At 37.0% G+C, this 20,665-nt stretch overlaps 1 protein-coding gene across 4 annotated transcripts in view; it reads right to left on the reverse strand.

Moving 5' to 3' along the window:
* Window positions 1–20,665, reverse strand: part of AIG1 (androgen induced 1) — a 255,635-nt gene that overhangs the window by 184,790 nt on the left and 50,180 nt on the right. For 3 of the 4 annotated variants that reach the window (XM_064360614.1, XM_012474446.3, XM_012474447.3), the window contains one exon: window positions 8,961–9,116. In XM_064360614.1, coding sequence (XP_064216684.1) covers window positions 8,961–9,116 — 156 coding nt within the window. The remainder of the gene's footprint in view (window positions 1–8,960; window positions 9,117–20,665) is intronic. The other variant, XM_064360613.1, reaches the window with a different exon arrangement.

The following is a 20,665-nucleotide window of genomic DNA, read 5'->3' on the forward strand; positions in this document are numbered from 1 at the left end:
CATTGTTGAGGACAGGAATCACATGTCTAGTGCATAATAGGCACGCATTATTAACGGTACTGAAAATCAATTCTACCTTTTCTTGATCTCAAATTTCAAATATATATTTTACTGACGACTACAATTATGGGAAGAAGATAACTTTATTTTCTAAGATATTTCTGTGATTTATTTATTTATTTTTGGTCCAGAAAAAGTAGGAACACCGTGAAATGATCTATGGGACACGATAATTTCTAGGAGGAAGGATATTCAAGGAAGACTTTACTTATTGAACCCAGTTGTCTGACTCTCTGACTTTGTGGTCTAAAGCAAGGGACACCTCTGACAAATTTTGTATGGAGCTTTAGAAATTAAACTATTACATCAAATATGTAAGAAATTCTTCTTTGATTATCAGATATCAGATTTCAATTGTTCTTTATGATACTACTGGTGAGAATGCATGATAATTGGTTTACAAAAATCAGCTGGGTGTGGTGGTGCGCACCTGTAGTCCCAGCTACTCAGGAGGCTGAGGCAGAAGAATCACTTGAACCCAGGAGGTGGAGGCGGCAGTGAGCCAAGATCACACCACTGCACTCCAGTCTAGTGACAGATGAAGACTCCATCTCAGAAAAAAAATGATATTGGTAGAGAATGAATGGGAAAATATACCTTTTTGGCTACAATAGAAAATGTCAATGATTAATCTTATCAGCTTTACTGTATATATTTTTCATATTGACATAAAAAATAAATTACCTAGAATCCTACTTACTACATTTTTTTAAAGTCCTGATTTTGTTTAGACAAACCATATGCAATATGCCCAGCCCCTAAGGATAGGCCATAATTAGTTTAAGCCCTCATGGTAACTTCATTTCCTTCTGCTGCTTCTTGCTTTCCTGGCCTCTCACACTGCTGGCTCTAGCTATGTGATGGTTCTGACCAATGAGACCTATGGTGAAAACTGCAGGTGGAGCTTCTGGGAACAATCTGTTTGCCTGATGAAGAGACATACACTTGGGGAGGGCTCCCTAGAGAGTTTCTTCCTTTTCTGCCCTTGAACATGGCTGTGAAGGATGTGATGCTTGGTGCTTTATTAAACTCTTGAGACTTTAGGTGGCAAGTCCAAGGACAAAAAAGTAATACTCTGAAGACAGACGTGTGGAAAACAGAAAATGTACGAGTCTCAAATGAAAATACTGGCTGGGCATGGTGGCTCATGCCTGTAATTCCAGCACTGTGGAATGCCAAGGTGGTGGATTGCTTGAGCTCAGAAGTTTGAGACCAACCTGGGCAACATGGGCAAAATCCCATCTCTACAAAGAATACAAACATTAGCTGGGCGTGGTGGCACACACCTGTGGTCCCAGCTACTCAGGAGGCTGAGGTGGGAGGATTGCTTCAGCCTGAGAGGTGGAGGTTGCAGTGAGCTGAGATCATGCCACTGTACTCCAGTCTATGTGACATAGCGAGACCCTGTCTCAATAAAAACTACAAAATATGAAAATACTGAGCAATAGCACCCTGAAACTACCCATCAACAAGCTTCTTGTCTTGTGAGATATTAAATATCTTTATTACTTAAACCATGGTTGGCTGGACTACACTCAACTAATATTGAATTATTTAGACAGTGCTCCTAATGCTTGGGATAAAGTAGTATGTGAAACACATAACCTCCCTGGCCTCGTAGCATATGAACCAAATCAGAGAAGAGACACACTACACAAATAAAAGAATAAATATAATATGCCAAGTAGTGATAATCATTATGGATAAAATAAAGCAAGGTAAGGGAACAGAGAATAATGAGAGGCTAATTCATATAGATCATTCATAGAAGCTTTGCTGAGCTTATTTGAGCAGACTTGAATGAAGTGAAAGGTGGGCCAGGTGGATATTTGAAGGTGTTCTGTTACTTGCAACTGAATGCATCATTATCTTGTATGTCCAATAAGCTCAAACAGAGCTTTGATGTCATCACTTCTGAGAAGTCTTTCAGGACTTCCCACCCACTACAATTAACCCCTCTCTCTTTGGGGATACTTCTCTGCACCTTCAACACATCTATTATTATACTCATCACACCCTATTTTAATGTACTTGTCGATATAGCTTATACAGTCACCCTCCCTAGACTGTGAAACCTTTGAAGGACAGGCCAGTTCTCAGCCAACACTATCCTGATTCTCAACACTCAGTACTTGCTACACAGTAGGCTCCATGGATCCACAAATAATTACTGATTTGATGAGAACTTCTGTCCTTTAAACAGTCTAGTTATAAATGTGTGGTTTTCCCTGTCGTGTATTTTAAAGTGGGCATCTATATGAAATTTTGTTAAAGTGTGATTATTTATCGTGTTTAAGAAATGTGTCTTGCAGATATCAAAAAAGCTGACCAGTCTGAGCTAACGTGAATATGTGTAAATTAAATAGGTCACCTAGGCAGAAAATTATTTAGGAGAAAAGAGTATATTAAATGATTGAGAAGCAACCTGGTTTCTTGTCAGGTACATACATCTAAACATATGGTATTTCTGGTCTTTTGAAAAGTTATTAAAAAATAGTTGTAAGACCACTCACGTAGTTTTGGTAATTATAGTTTTCTGAGCTTTTCTCCTGGTATTGGGAAAATATGGCTCATTTTCCTTACTGATCTTGAATGAATCCTCATCTCTGAACCTTCCTTCTTAGGTAACTTAATTCACATTCCTTATTTCAATGCAGGGGGCTAGCATTTGATTAACCCCATCAGCAGTTTTACCATAAAACATGATCTAGCCGATTTTGTATTTTTAACTTGAGGTGAAAAGAAAGGAAAAGGACATTCAGAGAAACTTAAAACATCAGTTAAGGCTTAAAGAAAATAGAAAAGTCTTTGACTTTAGGTACTTATGTGAAAATTTAATAAAGAGAGGATTAGATAATATTAAGTGTATTTTTAAGTTAAATCCAGAGTTTGTAGAATAAACAATGTATTTTTTTAAATTTCCCCCTTAATATCAAAAGAGAAGGAAAGGCATTTTCTTTTATTTATAGTCTCAATTAGAATCAAATTTTCTTCCTTTATGTGTTAAATATTAGCAGACTTTAATATTGGTCATTAATATTAACTAATATTCTGGGTTCCCATTTAAGCCAATCTCTTTCATTTAAAAATCAGTAATGAAACTACGTAGGTTTATGATAATCTAAATGTATATGCATCTCAAAACTTCTTAAAGACAGGTTAGAATTAGATAGCATGTCAAGAAACAAAGATTTTTGGGAATTACTTTATGAAAACAATAGCAATATACATTTACTTTGAGTTTGCATTTGAGATTTTAAATCGATTTTCCATGTTTCCTAAGGAAGCAGATACCATACAGTCCCGTTACAAGGAAAATCAAGTTCTAAAGGATTCTAGAATAGGTTGCTACCTATAAAATCTTCATCAAGTCTTTACAAGACATGATTATAACACTAGAAATGGTTACTTAAACAGCTTTGAGTCTAAACTCAGATAAGAAGGTCAAATTCCCCAAAAGTTAATACAGGCACATGCCAGTTTGCTCCAAATAACCTGGACACTCATCCCAGATTGAAACGGATCAAAACCTCAAAGACCTCCTCAGACCCACTCAGAAAGGGCTGTCATCTTCATGCTGGGATGGGCCAGACCAACACTGGGGGTAGAGCAACCAAACCAACACTAGGGCAAAAGTGTACTGGTGAGGTTATGAGATTAGATTACGTGCATTATTCAAGGTGAGCAGCTACAAAGGAATAGGATGCATAATCTACAATGAATAAAAAATTTATAATTAGCTGGCAATGGTAGCTTGTCCTGTAATCTGGCTACTCAGGAGGCTGAGGCAGGAGAACCACTTGAGGCCAGGAGTTCAAGACCAGCCTGGGAAATTTAGTGATACCCTAGTCTCCTAAAGAATTTAACTTAGGTGGGTGTACTGGTACATGCCTGTAGTCCTAGCTACTTGGGATACTGAGGTGAGAGGATCCCTTGAACCCAGGAGGTTGAGACTGTAGTGAGTCTCAACCATATTCCAGCCTGGGCAACAGGGCGAAACCCCGTCTCTATTTAAAAAGACATAAAGTTTAAAATGTATAAATAATTGTACATTTTTATTAAAGGGCTGCTTTAGCAGTTGGAGATACATTTAGGATTCCTGAGGGGGCACTTTCATACTCATTAAATATAATATAAATTACATTATAATTATATTATATATAATAAATATTATAATTATATATGTTAAGTATATATATTAAATAAATATAAATATACTTATAAATATATTTTATATATATATATATTATTTATTTATTTGCTGTTTCTGCTCTTCTCTCATGCCTCACCCCTTTTTTTTGGTTAAAAGCCTAAGCCCAGTCTCTTAGTCATAATGGGATCTGCCAGCACAAAAGTCAACAAACTCACAGGAGACAAAAGACATTCTTGGTCTGATTGCTCCTAATAAACTTCAGTGCTTCCAGACCACATAATGTCATACAATTATTTTTAATGCTTCTTTAAAAGGGTGACAGGGTTCAGAAATAAACTGCACATGGTAAGAAGAGCCTCCCAAGGGTTATTCCTGCAAAATTAGTTGCAAGGCTTTGGGAGTGCTGGTGGTTTCCGGCCATTAGCATTACTAATCAAGGCCAGCCTGGTATTTATGGGAATCTACACAAATCAGGATGATACATGCCATGTTCACTCAAGCAACCCTGCCTGATTTCCTCAAGGTTATGCTGAAATAAAACTTTCCTCCAATTATCTTTGATTGGAATGTTTCGTGATTTTTATGTATCCTTGAGATGAAGAGAGACCATGAAGTAGACACGTTAGGTGCATGGGTTACAAAATCATATTTAGGGCTTCATGCTCACATAAAGCAATTACTGTTAACTCTCAATTAACCTCGTTACTGGAGGAAGCATTAATGCAGAAAATACAAATCCCAGATAACCCACCCATGTCATTCTTGCTGCCATGGTTTCAGTTGAGGTGAGAGAGAGAGAAAGAGAGAGATAATGGGAGCATCAGGAAAAGCTCAGGAGCCAAGAGGTCTCTTCAGGAACATTTGTACAAAGTTGATAAATTCAGCTGTTCAGAGGTAATGCATTCATTCTTTACTCTCTTTTCATGCCCGATGCCATTTTGCCTGCACCATGAAGCAAAAATAACATTGCTTTCCCTTTCAACTTCTGACTGACAAAAAAGTAGAAAGGCAGTAGGCAAAGAAAGTCAGTAAATAGTAGCCAGGGAAGCACTCTGCAAGGTTGGCAGTGCCCCAGCAGTCAGGGTGGCAGAGCAGGGGAGACCTGTGCGAACCACAGGAGGACTTAAACCTGAGGCTCTGCACCTGCAGCTATAGGATGCCCGGTGCTCCCCTGGCACAGAGAGTGTGCTTAAGAATTTTGTCCTTTAGGATTTTGACTGCATCCACCAAAATTATGAACACATTTACTTATAAATGTTATCATTAATCATCTTCACACATGATAAGCATTTTTATGCTACAGATTCGTACAGGCATAATTCTGCTTCCATCAGTTCCTGGGTATTAATGCTCTTCCATCCTTCTGATGTAATGACCCCTCCAGGTTGGCACCTCCTTTCCAGGCCAGGAGGCACAGAAAGAGTTAAAAAGATGCTTCTTCAAGTGATTCCTGGTGAATCACTTGGAATGCTCCAGGGAGAGTTTGCATTTTAATAAGGAAGAACGTCCGAAGTCATAAGAATAAAGCTACAGCAGGATTCTAGACCCCTCTGAGCAGTTGGGGGAATATGGAAAAAGGTACAGAAGGGACAGGGGAAACTCTGAAGCCACAGCTAAAACACAGCACCTTGGAAAGGAAAGGTGGGAAATACCCTTAGGGAGAGAAAGATGAAAAATCACAAAGTTAGATGTTTTAGTGAAAACAAATTTTGTATTAAAATACTGACATAGTTTGGCTGTGTCCCCACGAAAATCTCATCTTGAATTGCAGCTCCCATAATCCTCATGTGTCATGGGAGGGACCCAGTGGGAGGTAATTGAATCATGGGGATGGTTTTTCTCATGCTGTTCTCATGATGGTGAATAAATCTCACAAGATTTGATGGTTTTATAAAGGGGAGTTCCCCTGCACACTCTCTGGCCTGTCACCATGTAAGATGTGACTTTGCTCCTCCTTTGCCTTCCGCCATGATTGTGAGGCCTCCCCAGCCATGTGGAGCTGTGAGTCAATTAAAGCTCTTTCCTTTATAAATTACTCATCTTGGGTATGTCTTTATTAGCAGTGTGAGAACAGACTAATACAAATACTTGTAAAGAGGCACGTTCATATCTTTTGTAAATATGACTACAATAAAATTATTGGGATTTGGGAAGGATCAATTTATCAGACTTTTTTGGCCTCAAAATGAATTTCTGTGTGTTAGAGTGAGAAGTCTAGTGGAAACTGCATAAATAGATATAAAACATCAAATGACAGAGCAAGATAGAAATAGTAGAAAACATATGATGATTTCTAGAGAATACTGACCTAGATTATTCTTAAAAGAAGGGAGAGGAGGGAGAGAAAGGAGCAGGGAAAAGGGAGAAAGAAATGTGACTTTCTTTGAAAGGAACCTTAAAAAGTTTAGAAAAACAACAAACTAGTAACTATGAAGGGAACAGTGACTCACAGTAACAGGGAAGATTGTGAAAGATGGAAATAGTGACTACAGAATATCAATGGGCAAAAAAAAAAAATGAGTTAAAAACATCAGTGAGTTGCACATCTCTGATTCCTTATCTATTCTTTGATTTCTGTTGTGAATTCTCAGAGCACTGACCCTGTCCATGTGCTTGGTGGCATGGGAGGCCCTGGGCACAGTGAAGAGGAGTGGTCCTGCTGTCAGAGAGCTTAGCCACTAGGACAGCTGCACCCGTACACCATGAAAGCGTGATGCTGGGGCTTCTGGTTTAAGAGGGGTGGGGTGGCTGCGGATGAAAGACACCTATTCCTCTTTTTTATAAAACATAGGCAACACAACAAAGATAGTGATAGATGGAGGAAAATATCAGATGTATTAAAACAAATAACTAAACAGAAAGGCCGCCACTTGTTTTACAAACCATGAAGCATACATGGGGTAATTTCACGAAATACACTGAGAGTTTACAAATACTTCAAGTTTCAAGCAGGTGCAAAATGTTTCCCCCAAAGAAAGGCAAAAAATGTCTAAAAGGCATATGCCATGAGCTTTTGAGTAAGGCAGCAAGATTTACAAAGTAAGTCAAAATTTCCCCTGTAGAGACATAATTTGATACCACATACAGAAGGGAGGTAAGAGAAAACATGTTAACACTGTACTCCTATTTACTTTTTTATTGTATTACTGTTGTAGTTCTTTTAGTCAACAAAGGCTTCCACAGGCAATGACATGTCTATAGGAATTCCAAGGGAGTAAATGTTAAAAAAGAAAAAATGTATGTATGGTATGTATAATATGTATATATATATATGCATATACTATATATTAGATATATATGCATATACACTTACACAGAGAGACTTACATTTTCTAGATAATTCCTTTATGCAGAAACGATATAAATTTATGCTTTATGCTAATGGAAATTTTCTCTTAGATGAGTATTCTGATAGAAAGTATTTGAATTTTATATGGAAAGTCCAAAGAAGGAAATATTACGTAATATGGAAAGCATTACACTCTGTTATGCTAAACAATGGAATTTGAGAGATCTGCTTTCAGAGGACAAGGATGAAGGGATGAGGAGTGTAACCAAATTATAATGCTCCCTGGCCATTGTGTGGTTCTCAAGGGTTAAGGGCTATTTCATCCAAGAAAATACAATTTGGCACAGAGAAAAAGCAATCCAGTGACAATCTGTCTACTAATTGGTCTTAAAGCAAGCATGTAGGGCCTTCTACAAGCTACAGACCTGACAAATATGATTAAGCCACTGGAAGGATTTATGAACAATGTTCTGATTCTTCCTACAATGGACTTTGTGCATGTGCTAGTCCACATCACTGGGACTTCTGTTTTTCCCCCAAATCAGCTGGCAAATGAAAGGTCTGAACTTGAATTAAGTAAAATCTCTTACTCATCTTTACAATTTGTGATATATATGAATTCTCTTATTCTTATCTTGGCTATGCAAAGGTTAAAATCTATAGGGTCTCTGAGGGCCTTTAAAAAACATGGTTTACGTGCAGACAATGGAAAATTAACAGACTTGTGAAGGAAGTTGAGTTATGGAGAGAATCTAACTGAAAACAATGAAAATCAATGAAGTCAAAACAGACCCAAATATTAAGAGGCATTTACTTCAACGATATTAGCTAATGGCTCAGTTGGGTAAGTGAAGAAGTATGAGCTAATACTGATTTCCTCCCCCAAGTTCAAAAAATACTAGACTGGTTGACCCAAGGACCCTATCTTTCAAGTTTGGGCTGCTTAAAAAACTGTTATAGACTGAATTGCGTCCTCTGCAAAATTCATATGTAGAAGTCCTAACCCCCAGAACCTTAGAACGTGACTCTATTTGAAGACTAGGTTTTTAAAAGAGGTAATTATATACGGTTAAATGATGCCATTAGGGGGCCCTAATCTAACATGATTAATACATCTTACAAAAATAGAACGATTTTTGTAAGGTAGATCAAAAATAGGCAAAGACAGGCACAGAGAGAAGACGGTGTGAAGACAGTCAGAAGGCACCATCTGTAAGCCACGGGGAGAGAGGACTCAGAAGAAACTAACCCTGTGGACACCTGCATATCAGACTTCGGCCTCCAGAACTATGAGAAAATAAATGTCTGTTGTTTAAGCAACCGCATCTGTGGTACTGACACCTCTAGCAAAGTAATAATACAGAAACCTCTTATAATGAACTCTTTTTTTGTCTCTCAGAAGTCTGAAATAAGAGCCAAGTTTCTTTTGTGGCTGAATGCATCCTCCATCATACTCACAACCCCAACAGGAAAGGCCAACACAGCTAGCATCCAGTCCCGGAGAGAGATGAGCTTCTTGAGCTGCCTCTCTTGCTCCTGGTTCCCACTTCCTCGAGTCAGAAGACTGGAAAGATCAGTCAGCACACAGATGCCAAAAAAGACAGCCTGGATAACCTGTAGGGGGACAACAGCCAGTATTAGTCATTAAGATCTAGAGACCCAAGCTGTGGAACAGCGAATGAGCTGCTGATGTGCAACATGACATCTGAGAGGAAAGGATCAGAAGCATACTTTAAAGAGCTGGTCCTAGAAATAGAAAACAGAAATTTACAACTTGCTATTATAGGTGAGAAAGTCCATCTTTAAAACACGACTTCCATTTTCACTCACATCGGGACAAGTGCAAAATATGCATGCACACACACACGTCTAAATAGGCCCGATAGAAAGCAATATCAACGATCAAACTGGCAGGACCATTATTTTAAAGCATTATGTCTATGGTTTGTCATGGTTCCTACTAGGTCATGTCTAAATCATGTCTATGGTTTCTACTAGTCATTATAACTAGTGAGTTTAAACAAATATCTAAGAAGTGAAAACAAAAAGGTGACGATGGTCTGAATAATAAGACAATTCAGGCTAAATGTGAAAAAAAAACTTTTCTATGTTTTTGTTTCTTACATTTAGATATTTTTTCTACCAAAGGAAATGGTGGGAAGTGGGTACTTGAGTCATAAAAAATAAATCAACTGAATGTAATAATTAAGACTGGAATGAAACAAGTTTCTGTTGTCAAACTTGAACCAAATGACCTCCTACTCAGGTTTTTATATTAATGAAATAAAATATTTCCAAAGTAATATAAACAGAGATACCCATACCATTTCCCCCAATCCCCCACAAAAAACTACAGGTTGTACATTCTCCAAATCAATTACAAATGGAAGCATTTAGATCAGCTATGTTTTACTTGGATTGCTGCAGAAGGAGAATGCTGCAGGTAGCATATTGTAATGCAGTTAGGCAGATGATAATTCAAATTATGGGAAGGGCAGAAAACATATCCCCTGGGCACAAAGTCATACTCAATTAGCAGCGAGGATAGATTCAGGAAAACTTTTCTGGCTTTTTTTTCTACTGAAAATAATTTACAGATGATACCTTTGTAAAAGATACAATTTTACTCACTGCCTGCTTAGAAAAGATAGCAAGTTTCAAACTATACTACAAGACTACAGTAATCAAAACAGCATGGTACTCATACCAAAACAGAGATATAGACCAATGGAACAGAACAGAGGCATCAGCGGCAATGTCACACATCTACAACCATCTGATCTTTGACAAACCTCACAAAAACAAACAATAGGGAAAGGATTCTCTGTTTAATAAATGGTGTTGGGAAAACTGGCTAGCCATGTGCAAAAAGCAGAAACTGGACCCCTTCCTGACACCTTACACTAAAACTGACTCCAGATGGATTAAAGACTTAAACATAAGACCTAACACCATAAAAACCCTAGAAAAAATGTGGCACATATACACCATGGAATACTATGCAGCCATAGAAAACAATGAGTTTGTGTCCTTTGTAGGCACATGGATGAACCTGGAAACCATCATTCTCAGCAAACTGACACAAGAACAGAAAATCAAACACCACCTGTTGTCACTCATAGGTGGGTGTTGAACAATGGGAACACATGGACACAGAGAGGGGAGCACCACACACTGGTGTTTGTTGGGGGTGACTAGGGGAGGGACAGTGGTGGGTAGAGAGTTGGGGAGGGATAACATAGGGAGAAATGCCAGATATTGATGATGGGGATGGAGGCAGCAAACCACATTGCCATGTATGTACCTATGCAACAATCCTGCATGTTCTTCACATGTACCCCAGAACCTAAAGTGCAATAAAAAAAAACATATACATATATATATGTGTGTGTGTATATATATATGTGTATATATATATATACACACATACACACATATATATATTTAAAAAAAGAAAGTGCTCGCTTCGGCAGCACATATACTATAATAAAAAAAAAAAAGAAAGAAAAGATAGCAAGTACCTTTTTTGGTATATTTCCTCATTGGCAGTAGAAAGAGTCTGTGAAAGCTCTGTGGATAGGGGTCCTTACAAGGGAAGACGGATTCTAAAAAGTATTTGGTTCCATCACTTAGCACAGCACTAGAACACTCAAATTATTAAGCGAGGCTTTCTGGAGTTCACCAAATCTTACTATTATTAGTCAGTCTTAGCCAGAGCAATGTTCTCCGTTTCCTCATAATGTGGACCGTCTTTAATTTCAGTGACTTAAGGTTTATTGTCATTCTTTCTACAGCCAGAAAGCCAGAGTAAGAGAAGCTAAGACTGCCACACTTGAGAACGACACAATAGAAGTGCTGGCAAGATTCATGTTTTGATAACCAGAAATAACTTCAATGACTCAGAGAATAATTTCATACTTAGAAAAAATTTCTATTTTCTATTTTTCATATCTTTCTATTCATATATTTGTATTTTTCACATCTTAGGACTTTAGATGTTTGAATCTCTATGTTGGTCCTAATGGAGTTTGATTACAATGGAGTGACCCTACTGGGGAATAATAATCTTCATGCTAATCTGGCTAGTAAACATAAAAAGGTGACTAATAACCAGGGGAATACAAATTAAGACCACAATGAGGTAGCAATTCTCACCATTATAATTATTTACAATTTAATTGTGATAATACTAAGTGTTATAAAGATGTAGGGCACCAGATTCTTATGGTAGGAATACAGATCTGGACAATCACTGTGAAAAACGACCGACAATATCTACAGATGCTCCTCAACTTATGATGCGATAACGTCCCTATAAATTCATAGTAAACTAAAAATATCTTAAGTTGGAAATGCATTTAATACACCCAACCTATCGAATATCATAGCTTAGCTTAGCCTCCCTAAAATGTGCTCAGAACACACACATTAGCCTGCAGTTGAGCAAAATCACCTAACACAAAGCCCATTTTATAATAAAATGTTGAAAATCTCATGTAATTTATTAAACATTGTAATGAATGTGAAAAACAAAACGGTTTCATGAGTACTCAAAGTATGATTTCTATTGAATGTGATCACTTTCACATCATCATGAAGTTAAAATATAGTAAGTCAAAAATTCTGAGTTGTGAACCATCTATAGTAATTTAAAAATACATGTACTTTATTTATTTAGTGATATAATTATAAAGTACATTCCCTACAGAAACTCTCATACATGTGTACTAGTCATATCTACCAAAGGTTAATTTAAGTGTTCGTTGCTTAAGAAAAGTTGAAATAATTATATGTTTCTTTCTTTTTTTTTTTTTGAGATGGAGTTTCACTCGTTACCCAGGCTGGAGTGCAATGGCGCGATCTCAGCTCACTGCAACCTCCACCTCCTGGGTTCAGGCAATTCTCCTGCCTCAGCCTCCTGAGTAGCTGGGATTACAGGCAGGCGCCACCATGCCCAGCTAATTTTTTGTATTTTTAGTAGAGATGGGGTTTCACCATGTTGACCAGGATGGTCTCGATCTCTTGACCTCGTGATCCACCCGCCTCGGCCTCCTAAAGTGCTGGGATTACAGGCATGAGCCACCGCGCCCGGCCCAATTATATGTTTCTTAATAGTTGACTGGATAAGTAATTGTGTCATAGTCATACAATGGAAATCTAAATAAATTTAAATAATTCATTTTCAGAACAAAATATTAAACCAAAAAAAAAGAAAACCAGGAAAGAATGGCACATTCTGACACAATTGAAATAAATTTCAAAAAATGCAAAGATAAATTTAAGTTTGCAGGGATATGAAGTATATGAGGAAATGCATGTGAATTAATAACATTGCATTAAGTTACCTCTAGAGAGAAAAGGATAAGATTGGAGGAAATATTATCTGTATAGGGCATCAACTGTACAGATAATACTTTATTTCTTAAGTTGGTTATATGGCATATAGAAATTTATTGTATTACTCTGTCTATATTTTATTAGCATAAAATATTTCCAAATAACTTGAAAGTTTAAAGACAGTGGTTTTTATTCTTTTGAAATATAGTTGGCTAGTCTCTTTCAGATCCTTTCCTCCCAACTCAATATCCCTTAGTTTTAAAGATTGATTAAAAATAGAATTCGGTAAGCTCAAAAAGCCTAGTTATTGCATTATATGTAAAATTTCTGTGGGAGTTTCATTTATAGGCAAAGGAAATAGAATATTGCCTTGGTAATGATAAAGTATAAATATCTGGAGACCACTGAATTATTTTATGCAGCCTGGAAAGCAAGAAAACATGATGGAGGATAAGTCCAAGAAAGAAAGTTCTAGATAAAGCTATAGCAATACCCCCCAAAGACAAGTGAATTCACTACGACTGTTCACCTAAAAACTCCATGATATAGTAACTGGACCAGATTTGCCTTCACACCATAAACAACTAGACATTTGGACTAAATACGTGAAGCAACCTTTCAGATACTGGACTTTTTACTCAGCAATCAGTCAGATAAATCTCTTTTTAAAGGGCTTACCAGATGAAATCAAGCCCATCTTAGATAATTTTCCTTTTTCCATATAAAATAATCACAAGAATAATCACATTCACATTCTTCCGAAATTCAATTGGAGGAGAATACACAAATGTGAATATCTTTGGGGTCATTTTAGAATTCTACCTACTACAAGCAATAGGCTAAACAATTCTCAAAGCTCACTCAGGATACAGACGTATTCCAGTTCTGATGAATCACATAGGAGAGGCCTTATTGGCTACGACAGGCATTCCGTAGAGATCCAAGAAGTCTCATGCCTAAACAGGGCACTAACATAGCCCTGGAATAAAGGCTAACATAGATCCACCTCAAAAATATTTAAAAATAATGCTCAAAAAAATAAAGAAGCTGATCTATAAGTAGTTTAAATGCCTATTAAAAACAAAATTCTACATTCTTTAAAGGAAGACAACAAATTCCAGATATTCAACAACATAGTGCACATGTCCACCATCCAACAAAAATTATGGAACATGTCAAGCAATAGAAAGATATGATCCTTCACCAAGAGAAAAGTCATTCAATAAAAACAAATATAAAAATAACAGAAATATTGGCATTGGTAGACAAGGGCATGAAACAACTAAACTAAATCAGTTCAAAAATTAAAGGAAGATGTAAAAATGGTGACAAAAATAAGAACTTAAAAAGAATCAAAGTTAATATTCAAAAGTTAAAAATACATCTGAAATTAAAGTCACTGTATGGAAATAATAGCATATTAGACACTGAAAGAGAAAAGATTGAAAACTGAATACATAGAAAACATGAATACATGAAAAGAAAATTTCCAAAATTAATCATAGAAAAAAGAAAGACTTTAAATATTAACAACCTAAGTGAACTGTGAGAAACAGTCTAATGTATGTGTATGGGAGACCCAAAGGAGAAAAGAGTGGTCAAGTAGAAAGAAAAAATTGAAGAAATAATGGCTGAAGTTTTTCAAAGTTTTCTGAAAACTATAAACCCAAAGATCCAAGAAGCCCAACAGTGGAGTATACACAAAGAAAACCATATCAATGCCCAGTGTAATCAAATTTCAGAAAATTTGTGATAAAGAGAGAAATTTTAAATTCACTGGAAGGAAAAAAGTTATCACATACAGAACAAAAATAATTAACACACATTTCTTGCGTAAAATGATCCAAGCCAAGAAAACAATGAAACAACATATTTTAAATCTTATAAGGAGAAAAACTCTCAAAGGTGAAAGACTTTTTCAGATAAACAGAAACTGAGAAAATTCATTATCAGTAGACTTTTACTAAAAGATATATTAGATGAATAAAGAAATGATGTGACCTTTGTGAAATCTATACAGAGCAATGACAGTTGCTGAAACAGAGATATGGATAATATGGATATGAAAATAAATATAAAAGATTTTTACTTTTCTAATTTCTATATCTCAGCTCACTGCAACTTCTTCCCCTGGATTCAAGCAATTCTCCTGCCTCAGCCTCACCAGTACCTAGGATTACAGGCATGTGCCACAATACCTGGCTAATTTTTGTACTTTTAATAGAGATGGAGTTTCTCCATGTTGGCCAGACTGGCTCGCCTCAAACTCCTGACCTCATGATCCGCCCGCCTCCCAAAGTGCTGGGATTTCAGGCATGAGCCACTACACCTGGCCCCAAAAGTTCTTTTTTTTAAAGTAGGCTTCCAAAGCAAGCTAAGCATACAGTAGAGAACACTTTTTCCTCTTTTGAGCCTTCATAGTCAGCAACACTGTAGAGATATATTTTTCGTTGTGAGACCTTAGATTTTCCTAATTCACAAACTCGGGATAAGCAGGGCCTCAACAAAAAGATAACTTTAAATTTTAAGTATGTAGCTACATAAGGAATATGACCAAAAATAATGAGGAACATTTCATAATGATAAAAAGTCAATTCATCAAGAAGACTTTATGATATTAAATACAGATGTACCTAGTATCAGACCTTCAAAACAGAGAAAGAAGAAACTGATTTAGCTAAATTACTCAATATTTTTTGTATAAATAAGTAATTTACTAATTCTTGGGAAATAGTTGCTTTTATAAAGATTTAAAAGAAAAGGAATAGGAATAGGAGGGAACCTTAACATCAAAAAAAAGGAGGGAAACAATCTCAAATTTAGGAGAGGGAAAAAACAAAATAATTTCTGCAAATCTAAATGTAATAGTCTAAGCAACACTTTCTCCAATGTATATAATTAACAGTACATACAAATGAAGTCTTATACTTTTCTACAGTTGATTCATCTTCTCACCCAGTGGTGTCATCTAACACAGCAGTCCCCTTACTATTACCTGGTGGCTATCCGGTCACTCTCTGTAGACCTCCCTACTTGTTCTCCGCAACTTCGGACCATAGTATGGCCCCCACCTCACCTAAACTGCTAAAAAGACTTCCCCAAGGAGTGTACATGGAGGTCAGGGAAAGGAGGTACTACAAAATGATTTTTTCCTATTTTCTAAACGTAAGGAGACAAAGAGGAAATGTTTGGGTTTTGTTACTGTTTCTTTAACTCACATTGGTTAATCCTCAAAAGATAATCTCTAAAAATTATGTAACAGTCTCTCCTTCCCAGGAAAGAAGTATAAACTCACTTTTGGTTACTTGCTTATTCAAGAAGCAGTTTGCCAATATTAAATTATTTGACGTTTCTGTCACTTTATGACTTTGATTTGAACTGACAGTTAACAAATGCCATTAGGGACATTTTATGTGTATTTTTCCATTGTCTACCTGAATCCTGCTGACCACTGCAACTTAAAATTCATTAAATTAACTGTTAAAAATGTAAAAGTTATATGGAGAGGCACAAGTGGATCTTAAGCAGGATTACCTTGAAGTATTATCCAACTCCAGCCATTCTGCAGAGCTGGCACTTCCAAACCATCAACTCGGCATGACACACATATACACCATCTGGCTTTGGGTTCTTAGCAGGCTAGTTGCTCTTGTTATTTTATATTGCATGTAGAAATGAAGTGGTCAAATGTATCATGTCTCTCCGCGACATATAAATAGGAATAGATCAGAACAACAACAGCAAAATCCCAGGATTACTTTGGAGTCACTCAGTATTTGTTTCTCTAAAATCTTCTCTACTGTTTAATTCCATCTCCATCTTTTTTCTCCACCTCCTCAACTCTCCCTGTCAGGAAATCATAGCTGAGTTACTGAGTCATTTTAGATTTTAACTTCATTTTTGCAAGTATTGAAGTGTACCCAAGTTCCATTCATGTCTTTATATTTTTTGAAATGCACAATTGGTTTTGATTAAATTAATTTAATATTCTGTTATTTTTTTTCTCTGGAATGCACTAAACTATCACGATCCTGTTTGTATTATAGGACAAATTCATTAGACTTCTGCCATTTATTCCTAAACATATATGACATAATTTATCCAGAACTGCTTTTATTTCATCCCATGACATCATCTTCAATATCCTCAACTAAATTAAATTATGGCCGGGTGCAGTGGCTCACACCTGTAATCCCAACACTTTGGGAGGCCAAGGCGGGTGGATCACTTGAGGTCAGGAGTTCCAGACCAGCCTGGCCAACATGGTGGAACCCCATCTCTACTAAAAACACAAAAATTAGCTGGGTGTGGTGGTGTGCACCTGTAATCCCAATTACTTGGGAGGCTGAGGCATGAGAATCATTTGAATATGTGAGTCAAAGGCTGTAGTGAGCCAAGATTATACCACTGCACTCCAGCCTTGGCAACAGAGCAAGACTCTGTCTCAAAAAATAAAAATAAAATAAAAATAAAAACAAGAAAGGTCAGCACCAAAAAAGAATATCAAGTTATGTCCTTAATTAGTTGCTAATTTGTACATTTCTACCTAAATGACTAAACTGAGGCAAAACACAAGAACATATCAAAATAAGAAAAGCAACACTTTAAGTAAGAAATGGAATCGCTGTATGTATGAATTTTAAAAGGTCAAAGTACATTTGTCTTGACCTTTGGTTGTAAGATCCCCAGTGACTGGCAGCCAAGGTCTTCCACTTTCTGATTATGTTATACTTTCATAACACTAATGTGAAGAACACCATAGATTTGTCTTGAAGATGGTTCATATTTTCAAGTTAATTCTAGGCACAGCAGACAGAAGAAATAAGAAGATGGAATGCCAAGAAGGACAGCAATGGAAACTGGAGTGACATGGATCATGGAATGAAGGAAAACTGTGGAGAGAACAGATGGGAAAGAGGCAGTGAGATTTATTAGTGTCATAAAGAAGGGCCTGGAAGAGTCCCCATATGAGGATAAAAGCATTAATTAAAGGGGAAATGATAAGGAAGAAATGAAAAATCTACCTGGTCTCTTTTCTAATTAGAAAACTATTATGTGACACTTAATAAATTTATATGTAATCTGGAGAGGAACAGTCTATCTACACAGAAAATCTCTATATAAAAGTCACATATATCTAGATAGGTAGGTATCACTCTGTAGACCTCCCTACTTGTTCTCCCCTACTTGGAACTATAGTACCTATATAGTACCAAATATATAGGTATATAGTACCGAATATATAGGTACTATAGTCCCGAATAGGGGAAGACAAGTAGGAACTATAACTGTTTATTAGATCTATATGATATGCACATATATGATATGTACATATATATAATATGTACAGTTATATATGTGTGAAAGAGAAAGAGTGCTGTTTCTCATATGCAGAAACGTAAGTAGCACATTTGGAGAAATGGTGTGAGCTTGAGACCTTCCTGTATTTCACCTACGGTCACATATCGTGAGGTACTTTACAGCATAAAAAGTTATTTTGTTTGCAGTTCATAAAACTTTCAATGCAGTTCTTGCTGGAAACCAACCTAGTCAGTATCTATGTTCAGCAAAGACTAAATTTGAGAAGTTAAATAACATGTGGAAAGGACACAAGAGCCATAAAATAGCAGTTCTATGAAACACCATCTTCAAGGGATCCCCCTTTCCACAGGTATCTTTCTTTTTAACAGTGCATAATTCTTTCTCCCTGTTATCAAGATCAAGAGTGGATGCCAAGGGTACTTTATCCTCATAAGACAGTGACTCAGTATGAAACCAGATGAGTGAATCCCGCAAGGATTTCCTTTGCCTTTGTTTTCAATGCTTTGCTTGCCTGAGCCATCTGAACACCCAGTAGCAATTCTATAACCAGGGGGGGTCCATCATCACTTACCTGGAGTCCATGATCAGTCACATGTTTGAATGCTACTCCGTAGAGAAATCAATGCATTTAAAAGAACCACAGGCTCTCTCTATCTGCCTCATCCACTAAGATGATGCCCATTAGATGCACCGCCTGGTGAATTATCCTCTCCTAACCTTGGAGCGGGTTAGCCTGATGAAGCCAAAGTGGACTTCTCACTCTAATGACTGAAATTCTTTCTAAATCTGTCATCTAAGTGACATGCTTTAAGCCCAAGCTTTTTCAAGGAAACTTCACCACAAACATTTTTGAGGAGATGGGCTAACTGCACCATCAAATGTGTGGTTTGCAGAATGTGATTTAGAATCCCTGCTTTTGTCCACAGATATTTGCCTCATACTGCTCCATCTCATTACTGAAAATCAATGAAACAGGCCATAAGTCACCACTGGCAAGCAATTCATTCAGACCGGCAGAAAAAAAATAAGTAGTTTTTTAGTCAGATAAGCAGCTTTGGGAATGAAAGCTTGTCAACATAATTCATTACAATATCACATAATTGCTTTTAATATATAAGTACCAAGGAGAACAACCATCTAAAGAAGGCATTTGGATATTCTTCACAAAGTATCATGCTATGTTCCCTCAACTGCCAGATAAATACGCAGCGGGGACCTTCCCAGAGACTCCACTCTAATTTGCAAAAAATGATAGAAAATTCCCCCCAGGGTGTTCTGAGTTTGCTTCCACAGCTACCTGGGTGGGGCCTACAATGACACTACGAGCTACTCAGTTTTTTTTTTTTTTTGAGACAGAGTCTTACTCTGTCACCCAGGGTGGAGTGCAGTGGCACAATCTCAGCTCACTGCAACCTCTGTCTCCTGGGTTCAAGTGATTCTCCTGCCTCAGCCACCCAAGTAGCTGGGATTACAGATATGCATGACCACCCCCAGCTAATTTTTGTATTTTTGGTAGAGACGGGGTTTTGCCATTTTGGCCAGGCTGGTCTTGAGCTCCTGACCTCAGGTGATCCACGCACCTTGGCCTCCCAAAGTGCTGGGATTACAGCTGTGAGCCACTGCACCCAGCTGAGCTACTCAAACATTTTACAGGCTTAAAGATTTTTACATTATTAATATTAGCATGAACTTTTTGAACACTGAATTAAATATACCATTGATTTTTAAACAAATAATTATTTATTGCTGAGTACAAAGCACTTAGTAAACTATTAATGCAGAAATGCACACTATGAAACCATTGTGAACTCTGCTACAAAGGTGAATATGCTTTAAAGTGCCTAACCTCTAACTTAGCACTATCTCCATTTGCTAAGTATATGACATTTAGATTAAAGCACAATAAAAGTGATAAACAATTATTGGGGGAAAAAAGATGCTGCATCTTTGATAATGTTCTGAAGTTCATTAAATTTTCTAAGATTGTAAAATATTTTGTCCCACTAAATTTTTATTCATGGTGACAATTCTCTTCAACAGAAGATAATTTAACTGCTAAAAGTAACATTAAAGAGCTAGATAACTCTAAAACCTAAATAAAATGTAAAGAGAATTATAAAAGGTACCCTGGAGCTCAAGAAGGGTACCCCCACCAAAAAAAAAAACTTGGAAAAGGACCTCCTCCCCAAGGATGGACTTCAGACCTGATACTGTTTGGCTGTGTCCCTACCCAAAATCTCACCTTGAATTGTAATCCCCACAATCTCCACATGTCAAGGACAGGACAAGGTTGGAGGGAACTGGATTATGGGGGTGGTTTCCCACATGCTCTTTTCTCGATAGTGAGTGAGTCTCACCAGATATGATGGTTTTATAAACATCTGGCATTCCCCTACTTGCACTCACTCTGTCTTGCCACCCTGTAAAGAAGGTGCCTGCTTCTCCTTTGCCTTCCACCATGATTGTAAGTTTCCTGAGGCCTCCCCAGCAATGCTGAACTGTGA

This window comes from Aotus nancymaae, unplaced genomic scaffold, assembly GCF_030222135.1.
Source record: "Aotus nancymaae isolate 86718 unplaced genomic scaffold, 86718_ANA_hifiasm-v0.15.2.pri h1tg000040l, whole genome shotgun sequence".
NCBI classification, from domain to species: Eukaryota; Metazoa; Chordata; class Mammalia; order Primates; family Aotidae; genus Aotus; species Aotus nancymaae.